The sequence below is a fragment of the Tiliqua scincoides genome, chromosome 9, assembly GCF_035046505.1.
Source record: "Tiliqua scincoides isolate rTilSci1 chromosome 9, rTilSci1.hap2, whole genome shotgun sequence".
NCBI classification, from domain to species: domain Eukaryota; kingdom Metazoa; phylum Chordata; class Lepidosauria; order Squamata; family Scincidae; genus Tiliqua; species Tiliqua scincoides.
This window is the reverse complement of record NC_089829.1, coordinates 22560469-22586930: the sequence shown is the minus strand read 5'-3', so window position 1 is coordinate 22586930 and position 26462 is coordinate 22560469. Positions and strand designations below refer to the sequence as shown.

General features: G+C 53.4%; 5 protein-coding genes across 6 annotated transcripts; 2 read left to right on the top strand and 3 right to left on the bottom strand.

Annotated features, from left to right (window-relative positions):
* Positions 1 to 988: 988 nt before the first annotated feature.
* VPS4A (vacuolar protein sorting 4 homolog A) lies at positions 989 to 8783 on the top strand. The gene is made up of 11 exons (XM_066636922.1): positions 989 to 1071; positions 4037 to 4148; positions 4478 to 4625; positions 5133 to 5194; positions 5388 to 5507; positions 5597 to 5753; positions 5983 to 6131; positions 6279 to 6360; positions 7093 to 7312; positions 7500 to 7640; positions 8302 to 8783. Exons 1-11 carry the CDS (start codon positions 1051 to 1053, stop codon positions 8401 to 8403), a joined length of 1314 nt encoding a protein of 437 aa, XP_066493019.1. The 5' UTR covers positions 989 to 1050; the 3' UTR covers positions 8404 to 8783.
* Positions 8784 to 9637: 854 nt separating this feature from the next.
* On the bottom strand, positions 9638 to 18935 carry COG8 (component of oligomeric golgi complex 8). 2 transcript variants are annotated; one of them, XM_066636921.1, is made up of 6 exons: positions 18501 to 18935; positions 17777 to 17984; positions 16092 to 16913; positions 15551 to 15719; positions 15074 to 15271; positions 9638 to 10678 (listed from the first exon to the last, which is right to left on the bottom strand). In XM_066636921.1, exons 1-6 carry the CDS (start codon positions 18878 to 18880, stop codon positions 10521 to 10523), a joined length of 1935 nt encoding a protein of 644 aa, XP_066493018.1. In that variant the 5' UTR covers positions 18881 to 18935; the 3' UTR covers positions 9638 to 10520. The 2 variants fall into 2 exon arrangements, with proteins under 2 accessions (XP_066493018.1, XP_066493017.1); XM_066636920.1 differs by lacking the exon at positions 9638 to 10678 and having other exon boundaries at positions 14221 to 15271.
* Positions 10895 to 13677, bottom strand: PDF (peptide deformylase, mitochondrial). Its single transcript, XM_066636924.1, has 3 exons — positions 13510 to 13677; positions 11685 to 12295; positions 10895 to 10967 (listed from the first exon to the last, which is right to left on the bottom strand). The coding sequence occupies exons 1-3, from the start codon at positions 13545 to 13547 to the stop codon at positions 10939 to 10941; spliced, it is 678 nt and encodes a 225-aa protein (XP_066493021.1). The 5' UTR covers positions 13548 to 13677; the 3' UTR covers positions 10895 to 10938.
* A 139-nt stretch (positions 18936 to 19074) lies between the features above and the next one.
* On the top strand, positions 19075 to 22493 carry NIP7 (nucleolar pre-rRNA processing protein NIP7). The gene is made up of 5 exons (XM_066636803.1): positions 19075 to 19195; positions 20139 to 20225; positions 21342 to 21480; positions 21856 to 21996; positions 22083 to 22493. The coding sequence occupies exons 1-5, from the start codon at positions 19140 to 19142 to the stop codon at positions 22200 to 22202; spliced, it is 543 nt and encodes a 180-aa protein (XP_066492900.1). The 5' UTR covers positions 19075 to 19139; the 3' UTR covers positions 22203 to 22493.
* Positions 22494 to 23084: 591 nt separating this feature from the next.
* Positions 23085 to 26193, bottom strand: TMED6 (transmembrane p24 trafficking protein 6). Its single transcript, XM_066636805.1, has 4 exons — positions 25908 to 26193; positions 24593 to 24719; positions 23722 to 23873; positions 23085 to 23390 (listed from the first exon to the last, which is right to left on the bottom strand). Exons 1-4 carry the CDS (start codon positions 26121 to 26123, stop codon positions 23157 to 23159), a joined length of 729 nt encoding a protein of 242 aa, XP_066492902.1. The 5' UTR covers positions 26124 to 26193; the 3' UTR covers positions 23085 to 23156.
* Between the last annotated feature and the right edge of the window lie 269 nt (positions 26194 to 26462).

The window sequence follows — 26462 nt, the reverse complement described above, 5'->3', positions numbered from 1 at the left end:
GCAATCTCCTGATTTTAGAAATGGGTTATGTCAGAATGCCAGATGCAAGGGAGGGCACCAGGATGAGGTCTCTTGTTATCTGGTGTGCTCCCTGGGGCATTTGGTGGGCCGCTGTGAGATACAGGAAGCTGGACTAGATGGGCCTATGGCCTGATCCAGTGGGGCTGTTCTTATGTTCTTACTGGGCTGAATGTTTGCTTGAAAACCTAATCGCATAACAATGGGAAGGGAGAACATATCTAAGTATCTGAGGGCGCAATCCTAGCCCCTTATGTCAGTGCTTTCCAGCACTAACATAAAGGCAATGAAGCTCAGAGATAAGGGAACAAACTTTTCCTTACTTTGAGGAGGCCTCAAAGTAAGTGACACCCAACTGCTGGATGCAACACCTCCCACTGGAAAGCACTGACATAAGGGGTTAGGATTGCGCCCTAAGTGATGCGCACCTGTGTATATAAATTATAGTGATAGAATTTAATACAGTAATATAAAATAATAAAAATAGTATTTATATACCATTTTTCGACAAAAAGTTCAGGAAACGGTTTACAGAGAAAGACAAATAACTTATGGCTCATTAGTGAGTCATTAATTAATCATTAATAATGGCTAATTAACCATATGAAAACGAGTGTTTTCAGCTTTTATTTTGTCACGTCCTGCACTTTACTTGGCTGTCCAACATTCAGGGGTGCTGGTCCTCCTCTGTGGTGATGCCATCTGCGCCGGACCTGCCACCTCAGTGCACGTGTCTGGGAGGAACGTGTGACCCTTTTGCCATGTGCTGCAGCCCACAAGCCCAATTCTATGCAGGTCTACTCAGAAGAAAGTCCCATTAGAGCAGATGGCCTTACTCCCCGGAAAGCGTGGATAGGACTGCAGCCTGTGCCGGGCCGTTCTCCGTCCAGCGCTCGAAGCTCGCGGCCGCCCCTGGCGCCGCCTCCCGCGGGCTCGCTCTCCCTCCTCCTCCCCTCCCGCGCTTCCTCGCGCGGCCTGCAGGCGGCGGCCCCGAGCCGGCAGCAGAGCCGCGGCGCGGGCGGAGGAGATGCGATGACCACGTCCGCCCTGCAGGTACTGCCGCCGCCGCGCCCCGCCGGCCCCGCGCCCCACTCCAGGCCCCGGCTTCGCGGCCTAGCCGCCCGCCGCCACCCCCGCCCGCCTGCGCCGCCGACACGTGTGTGGCGCCGCCCCCCAAGGGCGCTCCTCGGCCGCCCGCCTGGGAGGCCTGGAAGCGGGGCCCAGGTGGGGACGCTGCGCGGAGGGCCGGCTCGGGGCCCCTCGGACGCAGCACCGCCAGCCCGGCGGCAGCGGCTCTGCCCGCTTCCCCCGGGACCCTCCTTGGCGCAGCCTCCCCACCCGGCGCTGCCTTGGGTGGCAGTCCTGCCCACACTTACCTGGGAGGAAGCCCCATTGACAATAATGGGACTTCTGAGTAGGCATGCATAGGAGTGGGTTCTCAGGCTGCAGTCCTACTCACACTTTCCTGGGAGTAAGCCCCATTGACTGTAATGGGACTTACTTCTGAGTAGACATGCATAGGCTTGGGCTTTGAGGCTGCAATCCTACCCACACTTACCTGGGAGTAAGCCCCATTGACCATAATGGGAGTGACTTCTGAGTAGGGATGCAAAGGGTTGTGCTGTCTTGGGTGACTGACTTTGATTGCAATCCTATCCACACTTACCAGGGAGTAAGCCCCATTGGATATAAAGCAACTTATTTCTGAGCAGAAATGCTTAGGATTGGGCTCTCTGCCTGCTGTTGTCCACATCTCCCCACCACTGGGAATTACCGGCTGTGCCCTTTTTTGTGGAAGGATGGAAATGCCCAAAGAGAGTCCAAGAGGAAGGGGAATGGGATAGCAGGACTGGCTCCTCCTGGCCAGCTGAAGCAGTTGCCTCAGGCAGCAGACTAGTGCAGGTGCCCACCTCTTATTAGCTCCCATCTCTTGGCACCACTGCTCCCCTGTCCCCCTCCTTGGGTTAGAAAAGGAAGAGGGAGAGGAACAGGAACTGTGGAGGGGAGCAGAGTGCTAGGTGAGAGCACCTAGAGTGGGAGGAAGGAAGGCTGGCACATCATTGAACAGAAGGCAGCATTTGGCCTACCTCATCAGGTAGCCGGCCCTCGTAGTTGGACTATGTGTATTGGAAGGGTGAAGGAAAGAACCCCTTTTCCAGTCCCTTTGGGGACACCTGTCCCAGAGCCTGACCCTTTAAATTCAGATGAATTAGTCTAGAATAAACAGCTCACTGTCTCTGGAACATCTGAAATTTGGCAGTTGTGTCTTTGTGTGAGTTTGTGGTTTTATACACAGGCAGAGCTATTGGGATTGTGTCAATACTGTACACAAAGTCACCCCAGGCTCACTAAAAGCGAACTCATTAATTCCCTTTCCAGGGTTCTCCCTGATTGTGACTACAAAGGAAAGTTGTTTTTTTCCTGACCTGTATGTGTTTATGAATTGAATGGGAGTTTCTAACTCATGCAAATGGTTGTGGGTTTGGACCCAGCAGTTGTTCCAGATTAATTCTTCTTGGAGTGAGGGAAAGTGAGAGACTTGTAGCATATGTGGTTTGACATACAATCCAAAAGCACACATTGGAAGAATAGAGATCTGATGATGGTCGTTCCTTGCAGTAGCTGGCTGCTTCTGAAAAGGGGTAGCCGATCTTGACTATCTGCTATTGGACCTGGGCCTGGTTATGAATAGTGCGCAGGATGAAGGCATCTGCTTTGCTGCGCCAGCATCACATCTGCGCCATAACACATCAGTGTTATGATGTGCAGAATGCGCAAAAATGCTTTCTAGTCTGTAGATTACTGGTCCAGCAACAGGCTTGGGAGTGGGCCCCATAAAGCTGCCTTTGTACAGAAGAGTGCTGAGAGCCAGGGACTCACCTGAGGAAGGGCCCAGCTGAGCTGGGCTGTGGGCATGAGCTGGCTCTGCTAGTGCAGGCTCCAAGGCTGAGTTTTGTGAACGTCCCTGGTGTTCACTGGGTCCTGCAAAAGTTGTACTTCCCAGGGCTGACGCAGCTCCCTGGGTCCTGTGAAATGGCCTCATCCTGCTCAGCCAGAGACCAGCATCACTGAGCTGAACTGAAACCTCTGCGGGGTTTGGAGTCTAGACCAGGGGTGTCAAACATAAGACCTGTGGGTCAGATGTGGCCCCCATGATAATTGGGCTTTCTCAGCGCCATCACATGGGCAACCCCTTCAGCAGCACCACTTCTGCTGTGGCATCACTTCACAGAGCACCCTACAGCTGCTGCAAAATGACACTGCTGCAGAAGCAGCACTCCTAAAAGATCAGCACATGTGATATTTGGGCCTCCCATATCTTGAAAACATTATAAAGATTTGCACATTTTCTCTTCTGTCATTTGAAGCTGATGAGTTTCTGCATGAAAATAAAGTGCTTATTTCTGGCCACCATCTACTTAATGACATCACTTCCTGCTTGATGATGTCACTTCCAGTCCTCAGCAGGCACCATGAAAGCTATTTGGTCCACTATATGAAATTAGTCTGACACCCCTGGTCTAGATTGTTGCAAGCTTTTCCCAAGGCGAATGGAACACATTTCTCCTGTTTGGTGAGGAAGGGGCTGCTGTGGAGGGCCTTCACAAAGGATCCAGGAGTACCAGCTGCTGGGAGAGCTGTTCAGACATGTGACTTGTGCCAGCTGTTGTCTGTGGGAGGTGATGCTGGACTGGGCTGGGCTCTGCACTGTCTTTGGTAGGCCAGTCTTTCTCTGTCTTGCCACATTTGTTGCATGGCTCTGAAGGCCCCAGGGGCAGGATGGCGTTGGAGGGGAAGAACAGTCAGTCAGAAGCAGTGCAGGCTGCAGGAGGGTTGCTGCTCCCAGGTCTCTCTGGCTTGGCCACTGGAGGGCACCCCTGTCTGGCACACACCGTTCCCTCTCATACCCTGGTCAGACCTTTATTACAAGACAGATTTGGGTCCTCGAGGTACAGCTGTCCAGGCACTGTGACCTGGAGTCCCATTGTGAGCCCTGAACCAGGCCCTTTCTCCCCAGAAAGCTATTGATTTGGTCACGAAAGCCACAGAGGAGGACAAGGCGAAGAACTACGAGGAAGCTCTGAGGCTTTACCAGCATGCAGTGGAATACTTCTTGCACGCCATCAAGTGTGAGTCTGCTTGGGGGGGGGCTTCATTGGCATTGGGCTTGAGCTGTCCTGGAGGAGGGTACACAGGATCCCTGCCCAGACTGGCAATCTCTTGTGATGTGGGATGGCCTGAGTCCAGTTTCTTCCAGGCACGCAGCATCCTTGTGCCTGCCTGTTTGGTGGGTTGTGCTTGTGGCCTTACTGTGGGTGGTGGCGATCGGGCCAGCGTGCCGCTGCCATTGCCCTCAGAGGGGCTCCTGTAGGGAGTCTTAGTGAGTCTGGAGTGAGTGGTGCAGGTTCAGTCCTGGGGCCTGGCTCCTCACTTTCCCTCCCTCCCATTGCCCTTGCAGACGATGCCCACAGTGACAAGGCCAAGGAGAGCATCCGGGCCAAGTGCGCACAGTATCTGGATCGGGCCGAGAAGCTGAAGGAGTACTTGCGGAACAAGGACAAGCAGAGCAAGAAGCCAGTCAAGGAGGCCCAGAATGACAGCAAGGGGTATGGGGAAGGAAGGCTACACCAGCAGGGGGTCCTCTGACAGTTGAAGGGGGCTGGCCTGGCTTGCCTTCCCTCTTTGCCAGTCAGCACAGCAGGGCTGTGTGTCTGTGCAAGTGCCTAAGAGCTATGAACTACTTGGCTGAGAAGTGGGTTTGAATGAGAGTTCTGTGGGTCACATATAGGGCTACCTTTGGCAGGTAGACAGACCTATATCTGAGTGGAGAGAGAGCCTGCCAACAGTCTGGCTAAAAGACAAAGTGACAATAGCCAGTTGAAACCAGGTCTGTGAAAATTGGGGGGCTGGGGGAGACATGGGCTGGTTGCACCTTCCCTTCTGATTGTCACCAAGTTGCAGAGAAGGTTTCATGTTGCAGGTGAGCTTGTCAGTCAGAGTAGTTGTGATGCCTCCCCCCAGCTCTCACAGTTCATTCCTCGCCTTTCTGATGGGGCTGCTTCCAACTCCCTGAGCACTGTGCATCCTGTGTGATTGGTTGCCTTCCTCTGCAGGAGTGACAGTGACAGTGAGGGGGACAATCCGGAGAAGAAGAAACTGCAAGAGCAGCTGATGGGTGAGTCCTGTGATGAGGAGCCAGCCCCATGCTCTGGCTCCCTACAGCCAGGGGCAATTTCTGGGGGGGGTGAATCTGTTGTGGTCACTTGTAGCTGCTCCTGGGAGGCTCCAGGGGTTCTTCTCTTTGCAGGGTAGGGGGAGGTAGGTGGGAGTTCTGTGGTCCCTGTTGGGCAAACTCTTCCCCCCCACAGGCGCCATTGTGATGGAGAAGCCCAATGTGCGATGGAATGATGTGGCTGGGCTGGAGGGAGCCAAGGAGGCTCTTAAAGAAGCTGTCATCCTGCCCATCAAGTTCCCTCACCTGTTCACAGGTGAGCCCCTGCCTTCCCTGTGGCCCTCCCCGGGGCACTGGGGACATTTGGAGAGACAAGTAAGGTCATCTCCTCTTTCCGTACTCCAGGCAAACGTACCCCCTGGCGAGGAATTCTCCTCTTCGGCCCTCCAGGCACGGGGAAATCATACCTGGCCAAGGCCGTGGCCACAGAGGCCGGCAACTCCACCTTTTTCTCTGTCTCCTCATCCGACCTGATGTCTAAGTGGCTGGGAGAAAGTGAAAAGTGAGTGGGGGTGGGTAGGTGAGGTGCGGGCTTAGAGCAGAAGGGAAGAGTGCATGTGTGATGCTATTCTGGTGATTTGCACATGCACAGAGTGGGCTGCCCGTGAGGACCACAGCTCTGTACCAGTTTGCTGCCACCATCACTTGGGCACTAGCTGGTTGTGCAGCTGCCCCTCTGCTTGTCATGGCTGTCCCTGAGCCTGCTGCCCCGCTCAATGTCTCTCCCTTAGGCTAGTGAAGAACCTCTTTGAGCTGGCCAGGCAGCACAAGCCTTCCATCATTTTCATTGATGAGGTGGACTCCTTGTGTGGCTCCCGTAACGAGAATGAGAGTGAGGCTGCCCGGAGGATCAAGACAGAATTCCTGGTGCAGATGCAGGGTAGGTGGCGGGGCCATTTTCCCATTTCCCAGCACATGGAGGATGCCCTATAGACTGCTTCTCCTCATTGGGCAGTCAGGAAGTGGGGTGGGGTGTGATTGGATCTGTGTGGATGCACATGTGATGATTGGTGCTCTTCCTTGGCAGGCGTTGGAAATAACAACGATGGCACGTTGGTCTTGGGTGCCACAAACATCCCCTGGGTGCTGGATGCTGCCATTCGGCGAAGGTGGGTGCTGAAGGAGAGTTTGCCATTTCTGGTACAGCATCCACTGTGCGGACAGGTGGTTTGCCAGCCTCCAAACTGTGCAAAGTCTTTCTGCTGAAGGGACATTCGCTTCTTTAAAATGTGCTTACCTCACCTGAAATGTCATTTCCAGTGTAGCTCACAGCCTCAATACTGATTTATTTTGCTATAGAAATTGTTTTGTTAGCCACTTTTTGTTGACAAGCAGTATATAAATACTCATAGTAATAATAATCATAACATATAAAGTCAGCAAAATAAACACAAATCCAAGTGGAATCTAAACAACCCACTTACAACAAGAAGCAGATGAAAGGACCCCCAAAGGCCAGAACAGGCCTGAACATTAACGGGGCTTTCAGCTGGTGCCTGAGAGTAGGCAGAGAGGATAACCAAGAAAGGGCAGGGGGTGCTACAACTGAGGTCTCACCCCATGTGGCATCCTGCCTTCCCACAGAAGGGGGGCACTCTGAACAAGGCAGTGGAAAAAGGAGGTCCACAACTGAGTGGCAGAGCCACCCCTGCTTTGCCTGCAGATGAGTGCAGCAGGTCCAGTCTGGGAGGGAGATGTCAGAAAGTGCTTTTAGGCTGGGGGGGAGTGGCAGCTTGTTCTCAGGTGGATTCCCGAGATTGGAAAAGCATGGGGGGGGGAGGACAATGAGCGACAGCCTTCCTCAGCTCCTTCAGGTTGTCTTTCCCCATGTTTGACTGCAGGTTTGAGAAACGCATCTACATCCCGCTACCCGAAGAGCCAGCCCGGGCCCAGATGTTCAAGCTGCACCTAGGCAACACCCCGCACAGCCTCACGGAAGCCAACATCCATGAACTGGCCCGGAAGACAGACGGCTACTCCGGGGCCGACATCAGCATCATTGTGCGTGATGCTCTCATGCAGCCCGTACGCAAGGTGCAGTCAGCCACGCACTTCAAGAAGGTGAGGATGGCGGCTGCTGTCAAGGCCGCACAGTCAGTGGGGGGGGGAATCCCCTGTGCCAGGTCATCTTGTCATTGCTTCAGGACTTCTGCTGGAGGGAAGGAGCCACATGGAAGACCCTTCTCTGTGGTCATGAAGGCTCTGCCTCTCTCCTGTGCCCTCCTCATCAGCACAATTCCTGTTGCAGGTCCGTGGACCATCCCGCACCACTCCTGGACAGGTGGTGGATGACCTACTGACTCCGTGCTCCCCAGGTGATCCGGGCGCCATTGAAATGACATGGATGGAAGTTCCCGGCGACAAGCTCCTGGAGCCCATAGTCTGCATGGTGAGCCTTGCTGCTGACTACCATTTGGGCCAAGGCCTCTTCCTGCCCTCCCTCCCTGCTGTCCATGCAAGCTGCCTTCCCATTTGGCTTGAACTGTGGTGTGCCTGGCTCATAACATCCAAGAAGTGCACAGCTTGGAAACTGGTGCAGCCTGGACCTTAATCAAGGGCATCCTTGCAGAGGAGTTGAGCACTCCTGTTCTCAAGTGCAACGCTGTGTCTTTATCATTGTCCCAAGACTTGTCTGGCGTTGTATTTGTGTGAAGCCACTCATGGCCCTCCTGCCCCTTTTGCCAACAAGCCCGGTTGCCCTTTGTGCTGGTTTGCTGCACTTTCCGTCACATGCCCAGATTTGTAGCAGAAATGGCTCTGGCAGAAATCTGCCATGGTGCAGACTGGCAGGTGCAGCAATGCATGTGGGTGACAGAGAGACAGAAGCAAAGGCTGACAACAGCAGCATGCAAGGCGGCTGCTTGGCACTTTTGGGAGGGATCTGTTCATTGTTTTTTTTAGATGCAGTTGTGTCTGTCTTTGTCAGCTGTGCTGGAGAGGTTTTGCCTGGAAGGGAGGGGTGTGAAACAAAGTGAAGCCCGCTGCCCTCCTGGTCCTGGAGACTGGCCTGGACACACAGTGCACTTACTCCTCCTCTTGTGTCTTTGCAGTCGGACATGCTGCGGTCGCTGGCCACCACCCGCCCTACTGTTAACTCAGACGACCTTCTGAAGGTGAAGAAGTTCACGGAAGACTTTGGCCAAGAGGGTTAAGAATGCTCCACCCACGGAGAGCAATGGCGCTGGGGGCAATGGGCGCTGGGGGCGCTTGGGGGGGCAGGGTGACACTCAGCCACAGCTGCACATGGGCAAACCCCCTTTGTGCCGACAGGGGACTGTGCCAAGCAGGGGTTAGGAGCCAGCTTAGTACTCCATCTGTCTTCACTTGGGGCCCTCATTTGGCTGGGCTGTAAAGAGGAGGCAGAAAGGGTGGCACTACTGTCACGGCTGCCCTGGGAGATGGACACAAAGGAAATGAGGCCCACCCTGGCCTGCTTTCCCCCTGGGGATGCACCCTGCCTTCTCTGTTGCTCTTTACCTTTTAATTAATGCTGCTTTGTTTGTGTGTATAAAAATAAACAATCTGAACCCCCCACGGCCCCCCAGCACTTTTCGTGAAGCTTCGTCCAGCTCATGTGGAAACACCGGCTGCTCTTTGCCTGAAAAGAGGGGGCTGCAGCCCAGTGAACTTGGCTTTGTTCCCCTCTTGGAAAGCAGGCACTGCACCCTCCAGGCTTTTGGACTTGCTCCATCAATTCTGCTGCCCCAGCCAGCCCTTGGCTCCATGTCCTTCTGCTACTGCGGCCCTCAGTTGGGCCTGGATGCACATGTTCTGCCACGAAATCAAGCACTGCCCCAGGGCGTCCTGCTTCAGCAGTTGGCATCGTTCAGCCCTGCTGGTGTTGTGTTCTTGGAGCTGAAGGGCCAGACCAGCAGGTGATTGAAAATGGGCCCATAATCCTGTGCTCTTTTTGTTGTGGAGGCATGACACGTGCTGTGTAGTAGACACCTCCAACGCTGCAGCATGTGGGAAGTTGTGCCAGTCTCCCTGAGGAAGACAAGGACTCTACCCATCATTTCAAAACTCAAACCTGGGCGAGGAAAAGGAGCAGCCCTTTCCTGCTGCAGAATGTTTTTGCTTCCCTGGAGGTGAACCAAGCTGTGGCCATGGCCTCTGTAGCACCTGCCTGCTGCTCTCCTCGTCTGAGTTCTACTGAGGGAGACCCAAGTTGAGGCCGCTGGTGCTGCCTGGCTAGCATTTGCAGAGGGTGTTGATGACCACACACCCCATACTTCATCTGGTGTACATAATCATAGCTGACCTCGAGTGTGGGAGGAGCAGATTATGGAGGAAAGAAAATAAAGGGTTCCAAATGAGGGCTTAAACAATGTGTGTCTTCATATATTCAGTCTGGCTTCCTCATCAAAAACATAAAAAAAGCAGGAATGTTTGGGTTGTGTTTATTTCACAAAAGCAGCATGTGCTGTGGGAAATTCTTGACCAAAAAGACACAAAATGCCTGCTTCTTGGGAGTGGATGTGCTCAGTTTCATCTGCCAGTCTTCCTCTCCCCTCCTGCACTAGAGAAGGGGCCCCGGATGAAAACAAACCCCTCAACAGGTAGAGTGCAGGCTGGGCAAAAGGCACTGCAGCAATTCCTTTCTGATCTGGGGGCCATTGGCCACTGTGAAGTCTAACCCATCCTGCTCATGCAGATCAGGCCTGATGGGCAAGGATCAATGGATGCCTTTTCTGGATAATGTCTACTGTAATAAAGCTTTGTATAGTATCTCTTAAGGTCTGTTGGTGCTTTCAAAGTCAACCTTCCCTTGCCTACTACAGTACCAGGGCCCTGTCAAGTTGGCTCTTCCTGTGCCTCAAGCCTCCCCCCCCCCAAGCTGTGAGAGCAGGGAGAGAGCCACCACACAGGTTGCCCTGTGAGGCAGTGTCTGCTGCGAAGTGACAGCAGTACCAAGGACTGGAGTAGACCCCTGTGCTGCCTTCACTGGCTGCAGCATGCCAGGTTCCCTGTCCATGGCTCAATGGATGCCTAGAGGCAGTGCCTGCCACTGTTGCAGCGCCAAGTATGCATGTGGTTTGTTTGTGCAGCCAGAGCAGCTCTACCACTGCAACCCACAGTGTATACAACATGGCAGCAGGAAGTCTGCAGGAGTGCAACTAGCCCCAATGCAAGTGTCTCCACCCACTCCACCGACATAAGCAGTACAGGTACAGTATTTGCGTCTCAGTCCTTCTGCAGCTTCAGAGAGTCCAACAAGCAACTGGTAAAGGCATTCCTTGTATGCCCCCCCTCCCCAGCCACACGTAGCTCAGTCATTGATCTCTGCCCATCGCAAATTCACAAATGTCCTGCTCTCCATCTTGTCAAGATACAGCACTCCTTGGAGATGATCCATCTCATGCTGGATGATGCGGGCTGCCCAGCCACTGGCCTGCCAGGTGGTCACTTCCCCAGTTTCATTGAGGCCTGGGGAGGAGAAAGAGGAGCTGCGGTGAAAAAGACTGCTGGGTTCAGTGTCTCTGGTCAGCAGAGAGGAGGCAAATGTGTGACCAAACCTGCCCCTCTGCAGGTAGTGAGGGGGCATTGCCTTTGTCATGGTCAAATTCCTGCTTTGTGTCAGGACAACACCCACCCCTCTGCTGCCAACTCTTCTTCCCCTTCATCATTTTCTCTGGGACCGCACAAGAAGTAGCTTTTGCCTCTTGGTTTGATGGTCAACAGTCCTCTCACTTTTCCACTGCACCCCTCTGTTCTCCTGTCAGGCACAGTTAAGAACACACATTGGACATGTCTAAGTGGGTACCTCATGGCCACAAAAATGCTAGCATCAATGAATGAATAACACCTGACAAGATGAGAAAATAACACAATTTTGTGGTGTGTGCACTTAATATGCATAGTGTACAGAGAGAAGTTTTTCTCACACACAATACTAGAGCCAGGAATCATCCAATGAAACTAAGCAAGAGGAGGTGCTCCTTTTGGGTGGCTGCAAAGAGGGCCTGGACCAACTCATGGAGGACCATAGGCTGATCAACAGCTGCTGGTCAGCACAGTGATGCACTACCTGCAATTTCAGCAGCAGTGTGCCTCGGAAGTACCAGCTGCAAGGGAGCAGTGATTTGAGAGGGGTCTCCTTTGCTCTCCTGTTTGTGCCTTCCCCACTGAGATTTCTGGCTGACTGGCCACTGCGGGAACAAGATGATGCTGGACTAGATGCGGCCTTCTTGAGCCTGACCTGGCACCTGAGTCTTCTGATGTTCTCATACTTTCCCAGCTGACCCACTCAACTGGGATGAACATAAAAGAGGACCTGCAACCACTTTAGATTGAAGGGCCAAGAAGAATGCTAAAAGTGCACAGTCCAGATTCCACAGAGACCCACAGCATGCCCCAAGTTTCACAGTTTTCACCCCACCCCTCAGGCATGAGCCTCTGCTTCAAAGAGCAAAGGGCAGAAGTACCAGCCTACCTGAGAGGTGCACAGCCTGGTACCTGGGGACACAGGCAGAGAAGCCGCTGATGCTGCTGCAGCCCTCAGGGAAGGAGACCAGTCGGGAGTCAAGCACCCGCATAGTGGGGTTCACAAAGACGCGCAGTGGGAAAGGGGTCATCTGCTTGGCCTCTCGGACATTGGGCACATTCTTCTGCCACATCCTCTCTGGGAACTCTGCAACAAAGACCTGGAGGGGTACTCCCACTTGGGGGGCACTGAGACCCACGCACTCTTCCCTGCGCATCACTCGTACCAGTGTCTGGATGAGAACCTGCACCTCATGGCTGGTAACCTGTGAAGGTTCCACAGGGGCAGCAGTGCAGCGCAGAACTGGGTCTCCCACTTGGCACACGTGGCTGTAAGGCGGAGTGGGCGGCTTCAGGACTTTGCGCCGCAGGTACTGCCAATAGGTGCGCTGCTTCTCTGACTGAGAGGAGGCTGCCCGGATGCAGCTGTGGTACACCAGAGGGTGGGCCGGCAGAACCAGGAGAGTCCTGCTCCAGTGGCAGCTGCTCAGCAAGACGCAGGCCAGGCCAGGCCTCATCCTACATGCCACCATGGCAGCTTCAGGCAAACAGTCAGGAAATCTGCCCAAGAACAAGCCAGAGATCAGTAAAATGACATATGCAGGCATTCCTGAGAGTTGTGGCCTCCAAAAGCAGCCAGAGCAATTTGGAGAGGGAGCCACCTACTGTCTGCAGCTAAAATAAAGGACTGGAGTTTGCAAGGATTTCTTACTGCAAAGGAGGGGAGCAAGTGTGCCATTATTTGGAAGGAAACCCCCCAAAATAAAACAAACAGGTGAAAAAAATGTTTGAAGGGGTCAGTTGGCTTATTATCAGAAACACAGAAATTCTAAAACAGCAACAAATGGAAGGGTTGAAACCAGCTGCGACATCTAATAATTCTTAACATTTCTATATCACTTTCTGAATGTCCAAAGTTCACCAAGATCATAATGATGAAATAAATTCTGGCAGTCCTGCAAGCTGGTACAGAAGTATCCCTGTACTGCTGCTGGAGAAAACCAAAACCCTCGGCCAAGGCATGAGTGGATCCAGGGGGACCATGGGTACCTGGTCCCCCAAACTGTTGCACCAGCAGGGAGCAAAGTCAGGAGCCAGGGGAAGGGCATTGGTGGCTGACGGAGCTAAGTTGGAATGGGAACCCAGATCTTCCTGGCAGGTAGATCTGGGCTCCACGCCCTGGGAGCCCAGGTCTACCTAGCAGGTAGATCTGGGCAAGTCCTGACTGGAGCCCAGGTCTACCCACTTGGTTAACCTGGGCTCTGGAGTTTAGGGAATCCTTACCCCCACCAACACAAAAACCGGAGCAGCCCCTGGGCCAAGGCCATCGTGCATGTTGCAAGGCCACTGTGCAAAGCCACAGCGGGGGCTGAGCCAGAGAGGTTCCGAGTCACAGCTCTCAGCACCTATGCAACACAAGCTTTCTGGGGCCAACTTCTGCAGCAGTGTACATGCAACAGACAACTCTGTGCTTAAGTCTTGGCTAATCTACGATCTGTCTCCTTTCCTTCACCTCCGATGAACTGGACTGTAGCCCCCAAACCCCAGTGAGTTAATCTTGAAGGGACCACAGCCTGCTGCCCCCCGTGGCAGCGCTTCCTCCTGCTCTGCATATCCTGGTCTGCTTCCAAGACTTCCCCTCCTCAGTTATGACCCTCACCCCAAGTGGCAAAACTGCCTGGGCCGGGAGCGGGGAGAGCGAAAGCCCCACTCCCTGGAAGCCGCCAGAGGAGTCGAGATGCTCCGCGCTTTTCTCGGCATGCATGTCTACTCACAAGTAAGCCCTGTGGCGTTCAATAGGACTTACTCCCATGAAAGGGTGTGCAGCACTGCCGCCTGAATCGGAGCCGCCCTTCGCCTCCGCGCGCCCCGAGCCCTACCAGCTCCTGCTTCTCCAAGTATCCGCGCGCTCCCGGAGCAGGAAGCCCGGGTGTATTTCTGGATGCTGGGAAACGTAGTTCTCCGGGACGAAGCCCCGGACTTCCGCCTGACGTCTTTCAAGCCCAGCGGAGGGCTGGGAGGAACCCGTGGTGGGAGGCGGAGGGTCTCATTTGCGCTCCTGCAAGCGCCCCGGGCTGAAGCAGCCTGCTTGTCTCTGGTGGGTCAGCCCCCTCCCTCCACGTGGCACCTTTGGAAAACGTACTGAGAATGCAGCAGGGAATGCAGCTCCCTGCTGCAAGGAGCTGGACTGGAGGGAGACCTCAATTCCAGCAGCTCAACAGCCACTGCCATGGCTGCTGCTGTCTTTCCCAGCACCAGGCAAAGTGCTGGATGGGGCCTTTCAAAGCTTGGGGCTGGGTCCCTCAAGGATCACCACAGGCAGCCTGCATGTGCCCAACTGCCCAGATCCTCTTTAAAGGCCTTTTCCAAGACCTGGTACATACCCACAGAAGTTGCTATAGGGGTCTTTCTCTATGGAATGTTCTCCCCAGGGAACTGCCTAACCCCAAATCAAACCAGAAGGCATTCATGTAGACAAGCCATTTAATTGCACCTTTTTTTCTGCTGCACAAGTGTTTTAACAGTATGTTGTCACACTATTTATTTTTGCTTTTAGATGACAAGACAGCCTGGAAGAGGTCCAGCTGAACGGGGAATGCTAAATATTCTACTCAGAAGAATAAAATATAGGTCATAGCCTAGACAAGCAGCTCCTTTAGCTTCTACAGAAGGGGCTCCATGCCTTTTTTTCACTATCTTCCCCCCCCCCCCCAGCAGGAGTTCACACAGCCTGAGACTGAGGCTCTTTGATTCACAATAAAGCTACTCCCATTCTGCAAATGGAATTACCAGGCAATTTAGATGGAAAGGGGTGCACCTCTGTTGAGGGGGATGACAACACAGAATCATCTGGGACCAAAAATGTATGGAAATGAAGCAACAATCCAAGGCAGGGAAGATACAGGGCCCCAACCCTGTCCTTGTATTGCAAAGTATAAGGCACTATTAAGGGACAAAACAACAGTTACCAAGTTTATTCAGGCCCTGATTCACCTTAGTCAGCATCACATTTACCAGAGGCAATCAGTTTTACCCACACAGGTCAGTGTCCACCTGTGGACCCTTGGGGCTGGGCTCTGTTTCCTGCTTTGGGTCAGGGTCAACTTCCTTCCCATCTGGAATGCCCAATGGGAGCAGAAGTAGAAGCGCTGCCCCAGGCACTGCTGGCAATGCACACACAACGGCTCCTCTCTGAAGTCCGGCATGTCAAATCTCTGACACCCAGCAAACAGTCTCAATCCAGAGAAAACTCTTCAGCCACTGGAGGAGCACTGAGCTGCAATGCTTCCCCAGAAGCTGTGCTGCTCTCTTCCATGTCTGAAATGGGACCCTCGGGGCTGGGCTCTGTTTCCTGCTTTGGGTCAGGGAGCTCCAACTGCAACAGAGAACCTTGACTTTCCAGGGTGAGTCCTTTCTCCTCAGCCAGAGGAAAGACTGCCTCTTTCTCCGGCAGGACAGAAGCCAGGAGCTCCTGGATCGCCTGCACATTCACACCACCAAGGCTCCCATATTTCTGCAGCTGAGTTGGGGGAACACCTAGGAGGAAAAGGAAGAAACCAAAATCTTACATCCGCCTTATGCTATCAAATCAAATCACAAAGAAAGCACCTCAAAATGCACAGCCTCCCAAGTCTTCCTGCCTCTCTCCCAGGAGGGCCTGGACAGCAGAGCAGGCAGTTCCAGTTGTCTAGCTTACAAGAACCCCTCTCCCCCCTCCACCAGCAGATCACCCACAGAAAGCAAAAGTAGGAAGGACAGAGAGGCACAATAACAAGGAGGCTCTTCCTCTATCTACCAGAACAAAAACAGCCATACCCAGAGTCTGTGCAATTTGGGAGGGGGGAAAGAGGAGCTGGAGGCAGCGATTGAGGTAGGGCACCAAGTCTTCCAGGAACGCCATGCAGAACTGGACAAAAAGTTCTTGTTCTCGGCTGCTGAATGCCACAGCCTCAGCCCGGTGGAAAGCCAGGATTATTTTGGCCACCTGCAACAAGAGGGGAGAGGCTGGAATCTGATGCCTTTCATCGTCCGCAGAAAACAAGGACCGTGGTTCCACTGAGGCACAATCCCACTGAACCAGGTAAAATTCACCTGTGGACTCAAAAAGCACAGCTAACCTCTAAGGGATACATAAAACAGTGAAATGGCAGGCACTATGTATTTTGCCCTTGCAAGAGACTGCAGCATCAGCAGGCTGATGTGGCCCACCACGTTGCAGAAGAGGCAGAACCATTTCAAAGGACCCGCTTCCAGATGTGGCACAGGCACCTCAGCTCCTGCAGTTGACCAGAAAACAGTCTATTCTCTCTAGACCCAATTCCAATGACCTGAGACACAAGAGAAAACAGAGCCTCACCTGGCCAAGGGCATTCTCCAGGGAAGCAGCGACATCTTGAGCAATGGCCACAGGGCAGCACAGACGCAGGTCGTTGAAGGCTACTAGGATGTTGTTGAGGAAACAGGCAAGGGGTGGGAAGTCCAACAGTACCATGGGCGGCTGCAGGGTGCCTGGCTGAGCAGATGGCACCGCCAGGGGAATTGTGCTGCCCAGGACAGCAGGGGCAGAGATCAGCGTGTAGGAGTTCATCTCCTCCTGGAACTTGTTCATAGTTTCCTCCACGGCTTTCTGGAAGGTGAGCAGTGCCACACGCTGGAAGATGGGGGCCAGCTGGCCCCGGAAGTCAGCTCCTACACGGCTGAAGGACAGCCCAAAGTACATGCACTGGCCCAACAAAGAGTCCAGGCGGCCACCCACGCCATGCTGCAAGTCGTGCTCAAGCAGCTGTAAGAACTGCGAGACCTTCTGCAGGACCCACCCGTGGAAGATGGCGCTTTCGTTGAGGATGTCCTGTCCAGGAGGTGGCACCAGTGGCTCCTCATCTGCAAAAATGGCACGATACTGTGTGATTATGTCGAAGAGGTGCACGCGGCATGCCTCAACCGTCTTGGTAATGTGCACATAAGGGTCATCGTCAGGAATGGCAGCAAGGATGGAGCGTAGCCAGGTGTCCCGAGCGTGCAGGAAGGTAATGCGCAATTCAGCCTCTGTGAAGACATCCATGCAACGTAGGTAGCCAATGACCCGCAAGCAGGCTGGCAGCTGGATGTTGGTGCGGAGTTGCTGAATCAGCTGGGTTAACATGAGCTGCGTAGATTGGCGTACCTCAACCACGATACTCTGCAGAGGGAAAGGTAGGCAAATGAACTCCTGCAGGGCATGGCACCCAGCCCACTCCCCACGGCCCAGCACCTTGCCAACAGGCTTTTGGGGCACCTTTCTTGGAATCAGGCATAACCTTTAGAGTAGGCATGGCTAGGATGACTTTGATCTTGCATGGCTCAATGCTTTACCCTGCTGCATGTGGTGAAGCATACATGTTGTGCTCTCTAGCTCTTAAGACGAATTCACCTGTGCTGAGTGATTCTGAGTCAACACTCTTGGCTCTAGAACATAGGAAGCACCTTGCTCGATCAAACCAGAGTCCTCCCAACCAACCATTCTCTGCAAGAATTCCAGTAAGTGCCACAAACTGGCCACTTGTCCCCTGGAACAAGTCCCCTATCATATACCTATCCTTGTTTTTTAAAGGCTGAAAAGTAAAGTGCAACACTTAAGAGGACCGAGGATGTATTCCGTGTCTGCAGAAAGAGAAATCACCTCGCCTTCCAGCACAGACAGGCCCTGTCTACAAATAGGAGAAGCTGTTTTGCACTCATAAAAAACCTCAGAAGCAGAAATATTGTGGCTCATGAAAATGCACATGGCACCGTGTGCCAGAATCATGGCTAGAACTCGGAGTGTGGCGATCATTGGACAGTCCAAGAAACAAGATCACACCTAGGACGACAAGCAGACCCGGCACTTCCTGTATAAAGTAGAGTGGCAGGTACAAGCATAGGGGCTGCAGGAGTCAATCTTTTGGTCAGCTCTTCAGGTAGCAAATTCCAAGGCTTTGGGAGAGAACTAGAAACTCTTCCTCCCATCACTTTGGGGAGCTCCAGAGACAGGCTGCCTGGGAAGCGGAGGAGACTCAGCCGCACCTGGATGACTGGGATGGCACTGTGCTTCTTTTCCAAGCGGCGGACATGGGCAACCAGCTCCAAGGCCTCCTCATAGTAGCTGTTGCGCACACAGGTGTCCATGAGCTGGGGGATCTCCAGAATTTCAAGGATCTCCGTGTGGCGGTTCAGGGTCAGATTGTTCATGTGGCGGCTCTGGGCGATCTGCTCAGCCTCTCGCATGAAATTCCTGGGGGTAGAAGGAAAGGGCAGCAGGTTAGCCCATGAAAGGGAAAGGGGGAGGAAAAGATGGAGGCAGAGCAAGTCAGAGTGTTCTTGTGAGGGGAGATCCACAACTGGGCACAGGTCATTCTCAGGGGCAGAACTGAGATCCAGCAGCCACTTCTCTAAGCCCTGCTGCCTCTCAGCCAAGCTCCTGGCACTCCTGCTCCCCAGCATGAAGCCCTGTGCCCTTCACCCACCAGAACACACAGCAGCCTCCTTGTACTCAGAGCTGCTCCTCTTCCTCCTGGTCCCCCCACCCCTCCTTCCACCTCTTTGCTTCTGGGCTCCCCGCGCTTTAGAGCCGAATCCTATACAAGTCTACTCAGAAGTAAGATCCATTACAGTCCCAGGAAAGTGTGCCTAGGATGGCACCACGGCTTCCCTCCACGCCCCTGGCCGCGCGGGGCCCTTGCCAGCAGGCGCTTCAGGCCCTGGGGAGCCGGACGGCCCCTGAGGCTCTTGGCGGGCCTCCCAGCCTCACCGGCAGGCCCCAGCAAAGGGCGGCAGGCGGCCCAGCAGGCGGTCGAGGCCGCACTCGATGCCCCCGAAGCCGCGGCGCGTCTCGGCGGTGCACTCGGCGGAGCGGATGAAGGCCTTGTAGTGGGCGAAGGCGAGGGCCCGCGTCTGCGCCCCGAGCTGCGCCCGCTCCTCCGCCAGGCGCCCGGGCTCCCTCCGCAGCGCCTCCAGGCCCAGGCCCGACAGCGTCGCCAGGTAGCCCGACAGCTCCGCGTCCCCCGCCGCGGCCGCCGGCAGGGGCGCCGCCCGGAAGAGCCAGGCCAGCAGGCTCGCCTCCTCCAGGTCCGCCGAGCCCGCCGCCGCCATCGCCCGCTGCGCCGACGTGGACCGGGAAGTGATCGCCATGGCAACGGGGTGGCCTCGCGGCACCTCCGGGTGCCGCTCTGGCCTCCGCGGCCCGGCTCTGTGCTCGGAATAGGGAGGCCAAGTGGGGGCGCTCTACCCCGGACCCCGTGCGCACTCTATTGTGACCATAGGCACCTCCTCCCTAGGGCTCTTCCGTCCGTTAGGAGGAGCTTCCGCTTCCGGTCTTGCGTCCTCCTTCACCTTTCCCCTGTGCCCGGCGTCTGAGCACGTGCCCGCTCACGGTCTGTCGGGCGACGCGATGCGGCCGCTGACGGAGGAGGAAACCCGCGTCCTCTTCGAGAAGCTCGCCAGATAGTAAGCGGCGGTTGGCTGTGGAACTCCTTGCCACTGGAGGGTGGGAAGAAACCTGTGGAACTCCCTGCCACGGGTGCGGGTGGGAAGAAGCCTGTGGAACCTCCTGCCACAGGTGGGGGTGGAAAGAAGCCTGTGGAACCTCCTAACACAGGTGGGGGGAGAAAGTTGTGGAACTCCCTGCCACGGATGGGGGTGGGAAGAAGTTAGGCAGATTTGTGGAGGTTTCGCCTTGAGAGCTGCTCTGTTCCAAGGCTGTGCCTTGGCCCACCCAGGTCTATAGTACCTACACTGACTGACTGGCTGGAAGTGGATCACCAAGCTTTGGGTCTTCCCCAACCCTACTGGGAGACACCATCTCAGGCTGAAGAGCAGGTGGACTCTGCCTCTGAGCTGCAGCCCCCTTCCTGTTGGTGGCTGTCAGTCATGGAGGTTGTGTGTTCAGGGAGAAGGTCTACTTCAGTGTCCTGTTTGCTGGAGGATGGGCTGTTGTCTTCATGTCTACCAGCCCAGCAGGGAGCAGGATGCCAGCCAGGCGAACTCTCTAGCAGTGGTTCTCAAACTTTTAGCGCTGGTACCAACCGGAAGTAACATCATTGAGCAAGAAATTTTTTAACAATCCTAGTTTGCAATCCTACCCACACTTACCCAGGAGTAAGTCCCATTGACTAGCATTTCTAAAGGCATATACACAACAGCCCGTTAAAAGTATAGATCTGAAAGATCTCTCCAAATGCAATCACATCCCATGGTGGCATCAAGTCTACTATATTAAAAATGAAATATTGAAATGAATGGGGACCCATTTGAAATTGACCTGCAACCCACCTAGTGGGTCCCGACCTACAGTTTGAGAAATACTGCTCTAAGGCTTGTGTTCTCTGCTTGCGTTCTCTGGGCCCTCTGACTGATGGTGCATCTCTTTGTCCATCTCTCCCTCCCACAGCATCGGTGAGAACATCCAGCTGCTCATCGACCGACCCGATGGCGCCTACTGCTTCCGCCTGCACAAGGACCGTGTTTATTATTTAAGGTAAGGAGGGGACGGGAGCCTGGGGCAAGGTGGACTGCCCTTGGGAGAGAGCCTTTCAAGCTGCTGGCATCAGCTGTCTCTGAGCTAAGCCCTATCCCTGTCACATGCAGTACAAATTAGGGAGCTGATGCTAACTGCCATTTGCTACTGCACACCACCATCTTTGGGGTGGGAAGAGGGGAGGCTTCTACCAAGAGGGAGCCCAGACACCACGGAGAGCTGCCCATTTTTGCTCCTATAGTGTGTGTTCACAGCAAAGGACTTTTAAGCAGTTAGGAAGCGAAAGTGTTCCCATCAAGCTTCTACAGCAGTTCCCAAACTTACCATGCTCATGGCACCCTTCTTTCATGGCGACCTCTTCTTCCTGGCTCTTCCAGTCACTGCCATCTTGGATCGTGCAAGATTTCATGCAATCCATCTCATGCAAGAATCTCATACTGCAATGGCAACACCTGGGAGAGCCAGAAAGAGGCCACTGGGGACATCCTTCAGTACTGTGAGTTTGCCACGGCACGCAGTCTGGAAACCCCTGGCTTAAGTTTTAAGAGAAAGACAATGCTCCTTCCCCTGTTGAAGACAGCAGGATAGGTAGAACAGGATTAAGAGACACTGCTGTACTTGTGGGCAGTCTTGTGTATGTGACTATTAGGACTGGAAGGAATCTGTTTTATAGGTCAGAGTGGTGCGGTTAGCTTTGTGGGAGTTTGTCCATTACTGTCACAAACCCTTCATTCTATTTGGGAGCCAGGGTGTCAGAGGCCTTGCTTGTTTGGGGATGAGAACATCTCCCAGTTCCTTCCATTGAACTGCATCTCCTTCCCCCTTTCTTGTATGTGTCTGTCTCTAGGCAGGTTGAACTCAGGGTTGTCACCTCAGTAGTCTAGGCTTGGTTTTGACATCTTACGGTCACCTCGCCTTATATTCATGCATTGCCCACATGCACAATTTATGTGTGTGAGAAAAGGCAGAGCAGGTCCTGCTCAGCCAGTGTGTATCTTTTGCTTCCCAGGAGGGGCCCCCCCCTCAAATCAGGCCACAGTGTGGGTCAAAGCTGCTGCTGGTAAATTGAGACTGGGGGGGACTGAGTCACAGTGTGCTGTCTGGTTTGTTTCTTAGTGAGAAAATTCTGAAACTTGCCACAAGCATCTCTCGGGAGAATCTGGTTTCTGTGGGCACGTGCTTTGGCAAGTTTACAAAGACCCAGAAGTTCAGGCTGCACATCACTGCCCTGGATTATCTTGCCCCTTATGCTAAGGTAAGGAGAGCATAGACTGCTGTTGATTTATGGGATATTGGCTTCTGGATCTTCTGCTTTGTTTGCCAGAGGGCGGAAAGGATTTCTTACAGCTTTCATTGGAGGTGATGAGCCATTCAACTCTTGAGGCTTGTGACTAAAAGATAAGAATACACAAAACATGTCAACTCTCTCTTGTTTTCCTTGGGGGCTTACTGGGAAGGTGAGATTTGCCTGTCTGTGCCTATGTAAGGGCTTGAGCTCAACTGGTGGCACACAATGTTTGATCTGAAAGATTGGAAGCATGGAGGGTGGGTGGACAGGCAGCTGGCCTGGGTGAGCAGACTTTTCCATTATTGCAGCCAGTGGGTTGTCTGGTTTCTGTCTCTCCTGCAGTACAAAGTGTGGGTGAAGCCTGGTTCAGAACAATCCTTTCTTTATGGAAACCACATCCTAAAGTCTGGCCTGGGGCGCATCACAGAGAGCACCACCCAGTATCAGGGAGTGGTGGTGTACTCCATGGCAGACGTCCCTCTGGTGAGTGATAGGTCATGGTTGGGTACGGCATTGAACAGGTAAATAAAGTAATACAAGAGCCTGAATACTGTCTGACTCTCTTGCAGGGCTTTGGAGTGGCAGCCAAATCCACGCAGGAGTGCCGAAAAGTGGACCCCATGTCGATTGTGGTGTTTCATCAGGCAGATGTTGGAGAGTACATACGGCATGAGGAGACACTAACTTAAATGAGAGAAAAGGATGACCCAAAGACTTCATCCCTGGTGGAAACCACAGAAGCTGCCTTGGACTGTCAGCCAGTCTCCTACCCCCTTTGTATGCAACCCCTGGCAGACCTGACCATGCAAGTTGCTGATAGTGCGGCAGAACAGGCATCCCACTACTTCTGTCTGTATCATCTCATGTATGAGGACTGTAGTTGCTGTGGACAAGCTGGTAAACATTACGACAAAGCTGCCTGCCTGTCGATTTACAGGGTAGAGTTAGGACTCTTTACATAGTAAAGGTATTTGATTTTATCTCTTTGCTCATCATGTTCATGGTTTGTAGGCAGAAAGCTGATGAGGGGGCAGCCTCTCCCATTGCTCTCTTGAGGTTGGGACAGGGACGAATGCAAACAGATAAAGCTCCATCCATTTAGTTCTGCACTGGCTGGCCACGATTTGGCAGCATTTCAGGCAGGGCCATTTCACAGCTCCACTTGCAGATGCCAGAACTTGAACCTGAGATATTCTGGAAGCTAAGCAGCAGCTGCCAAATCAGAGTGGCATTTCCCTTAGCTGTAGAAAGGGGCAGCCAGAACAGCAGTTTTCTCCCACTCTCCTGACTGCAACTGCCTGTGAAGGAAAAGAGACTGCCTCTCTAGGGGAGGAGGAAGCTGTGCCTGCACTAGATATCAACTGTTCTCCACCTTGTGACTACTTGGGCAACTTATGCTGCAGTTGTAGCAAGGAGGACTTTGCGTTCCAAGTTATGTTTATTCAACCAAGGTCAGATTCACCCCCGTGACTGGCAGGTGGTGCCCTGCCCCTCCTCTTCAGTGATACCCATGTTTCTCAGGAAGGCCTCTGAAGGGAGGTGAATGAAGCAGGGCCAGCCCGGGGAAGCACTGGGAGTCTCACTCAGTGGAGTTTTGTGCTGCTTGCAGATGTGAGGTGGAGCTGATGGTCCTTGGTGAACCCCTAGCACCGTGGCTTGTTGGTGGCTGTGGTGGGCTGCATGTGGAACAGGCGCTTGAGAAAGTAGAGCTGCAGGATGCCGGAGAGGATGATGGCGAGGCTCTGGGCCGCTGACCACCAGTTCACGTAGTTGTAATTGGACTGGAGCAGGAAGAAGTCAGCCATGTTTCTCATCCTAGCCGTGTTGTAGAAGCGCCACATATGGAAGGCCTGGACCATCAGCCGCCGGGTGCTCTCCTGGAACAGATAAAAGGCCAGGTGGAAGACCCTGAGGCTGAAAAGTCTGATCATCCCCTTTTGTATTTCAGGAGATGTGGAACTCCTGAGACAAGGCTGTCCTTTAGGGAACAGGTTGGAGAAGCAGAGCTGCCCCTCCCACCAGTTGGTGCCACAAGGGGTACCTTCTTCTTAGCCTGTTAGGTTGGGTGAGCTACAAAGCCCTTCTGAGGTGTATCAAGTATGACCTGGAGGTTTTGTCCTAATTTTTCTGGTTCCATTTGTGGATTTTTATATAGCTCCTGGTGTAATTACTTCTCCCAGGGCAAAGGCTTAGTTATTAAATTGTTACCTCCAGTGCCTCCAGTGTGTCGTTGAATCTCTTCCTCTCGAGCTCAGGTGTGCCTTGCAGGTCAAAGCCCTCATACAAGACCCCAAAATTGAGATAAACCTGCACTGAGCCAAAGTGGTTGTAGCGGTTGCTGAGGCACAGCTGGTAGAAGCCTGCAAGGAAGAGTCAGACTCCAGGTTACTGAACCCCTCGGCACATATGTGGATTGAGGCCTGCAACCAAACCCAGGTAATGCCTCCCTTTCTCACTTGAGAAGAGACTAAGATTAACACACAGTTGACATGATGAAGATTAACATCACAGTGGGCAATCACAGAAGCAAGAACTCTTTCTGCGGTGCCTTATACTTTTTCTTGTTGACCTTCCCCCATTGGACAAGCACTAAAAAATAGAAATAGAGTGAGAGCAAGCTTAACCCATTTCTGCCCAGCCCATTTGATCCCTGTTGCTTTTATGCAATGTAGGGCAGAAATAGCTTAATGGGGGGGGGGGGGAAGACTGTGAAGGTATTTCAGATGAGCTTAGTCTTGAGTTGTTTCAAAGTGCCTGGGGTGGGGGTATAAAAAACTGTTGCGTAGTGCAGAGACAGTGACCTCATGTGCCCTGGAACATTCCTCATCACTACAGAAGCTGCTCTTTTTACAGTTTGGGGAGGGGGTGTGATAGATCAGGCTCAGAGCTTCTCCATCCTTGGGGCAGGAGTTTTTCATGGCATTGTCCCCACCACCACCTGTAGGGGAAATGGTGGCTTTTGGGTCAAAAGAACCAACATGTTCTGCCTCATAGATCTTGGCCACAGCTGGGTGAGCTCAAAAGTCCTGTGGCTGTGCTGGGAGAGGGGTGGAGCTGAGTCAAAGGGGCTGTCAGGCACCTGTCTCCTTGGTTGGGAAGTTGATCTGGCCTCTTGCGTCATGTGCGGTACCAAGGTGGAGGTCATTGGGGTCATTTGCCGTGGCCAGGATGTGCTTGTCATGGCCAAGCCCTGAGGTCCACTGCACCTGCAAGCAAGCGACACAGAAGAGTGATTGGCTTCTCAGGCATGGCTTCCAAGGCTGACCTGAGGTTTCCTGTGCCAGCAGCCAAACCCCACAAGCCTGGGGCTATAGAAGGAAGCTGCCATGTGCCAAGCAGGTCAGGTGGCCGCTCTTGGTGCTGCTGCTGGCTTGTTGCCTTGCGTTGGGGTAGCAAAGAGGAAGGGGGGACTGGGCCTAAGCAGCAGTTCTAACAGAAGGAAGAGCTGCTTTCTGGGGGGGGGGGGCAGATCCATGTAGCAACCCCTGACTTCTAGCTCTCAGTGCAAGGCTTTTTGACAGAAGGTCTCTTCTTGCTCATGGACCCTGGAAAGAGTCCACCAAAGCTAAGTGTGGCTTACAAGCTAGCTGGTCTCTGATTCAGGTTTAAGCTACAGCAGCTACTTGCCCAAGATGCAGCTGGCTCCCCAGCATGTTTTGTGTGCCATTGGAGGAATGTGGTGCAACAGATAGATGGTTAGTATGAATGTGTCCTGACTGCCAAGGCCTACCCCAGCAGCAGATTTCAAAGGACAGGAAAGTAGAAGTTGGGTGTTTCAGAAGCAAGTCAGAATGCTCCAGTGGTACCTGCACCTGTTGCAGAGAACACATCCAGGGGCAAACTAGCAAACTCTCAAGGTTACTACTATAGCTATAGTGGTGGTGTTTAGTCCTCACAGACAGGGTAAAAACCAAAATGCTTGCAGGCTCAGACTCCAACCCATGAGGATCACCTTTTTGCTCCTGCTGTAACTCATACCAAGTTTGATTTAGCAGCATGCTTTTTCAGTCTTCATTGTCACTCATCACCACTGTGAGGTTACAATTCATCCTATATTCCAGATGGAAACAAACTGAAGTGTACGTTAATGAGGTCATGGTTGCTCAGAGCCCAGGGCAAAGCTCTAACACGAACCTGAACCCTCTAAGGCTCCACTGAAGTTCCCTTAATTTATCTCCCTGTACCAGATTTCACCAGGGCCAGCTGAATGAAGAATAAGCTCCAGCCTGCAGGGCCCCTCCCCACTGAAGAACTAGGATGAAACAGGATTCCTGCGGCATGTCATAGAAGCAGAGAAGACCACAGTCAGGCCAGAAATCCCCAGAAGAGCAGAGGGCTGCAGCTCCTCTGCTTAGGGACTCAGCACGGCTGTTATGCCCTCCTCCAGAACCCACCTCATAGCTGAAGTAGAAGTAGCCACTCTGATGGGCAAACTGCCAGAAGCACTCCGTGCCACCTGCAGGGACGACAATGGCAAAGTCGTAGTGATCTGCTCCACGAAAGAGTGGCTGGTCACCAGAGCCGCTCAGCGGTTCCGTTTTGCGAGCCCCCATGAGTTGCAGCCCTCCCAGAAAGCCCAAGACAGCCACCAAAGGCAGAGGTGCAAACATGCTGCCTGCAGGAAGCTCGTGGGCAGCAGGGCTGGTGTGGAGCAGTCCAGGAACCCAGCACTCTGGGAGGCTGGAGATAATCATTAACTTTCCTGTCCAGTGTTTGTTCTGCTGAATCAAGTTTTGTTCCTCAAGGAAAGTCTGCTGCCTTAAGGACGTTCTCCAGGCCAGAAAGGGGCACATGAACCATGCCCTTCATGAGCCCAGTATGGCCCTTTCACTACTGCCCCCCTCAGTATTCCTTGGGTACAGCAGTTACCTAGATGCTGTACAGACTGCAAGCAGGACACACTTGAAGGGGCTGGAGTGACAACAGAGAAAAGCCAGGCTTTGAAACGG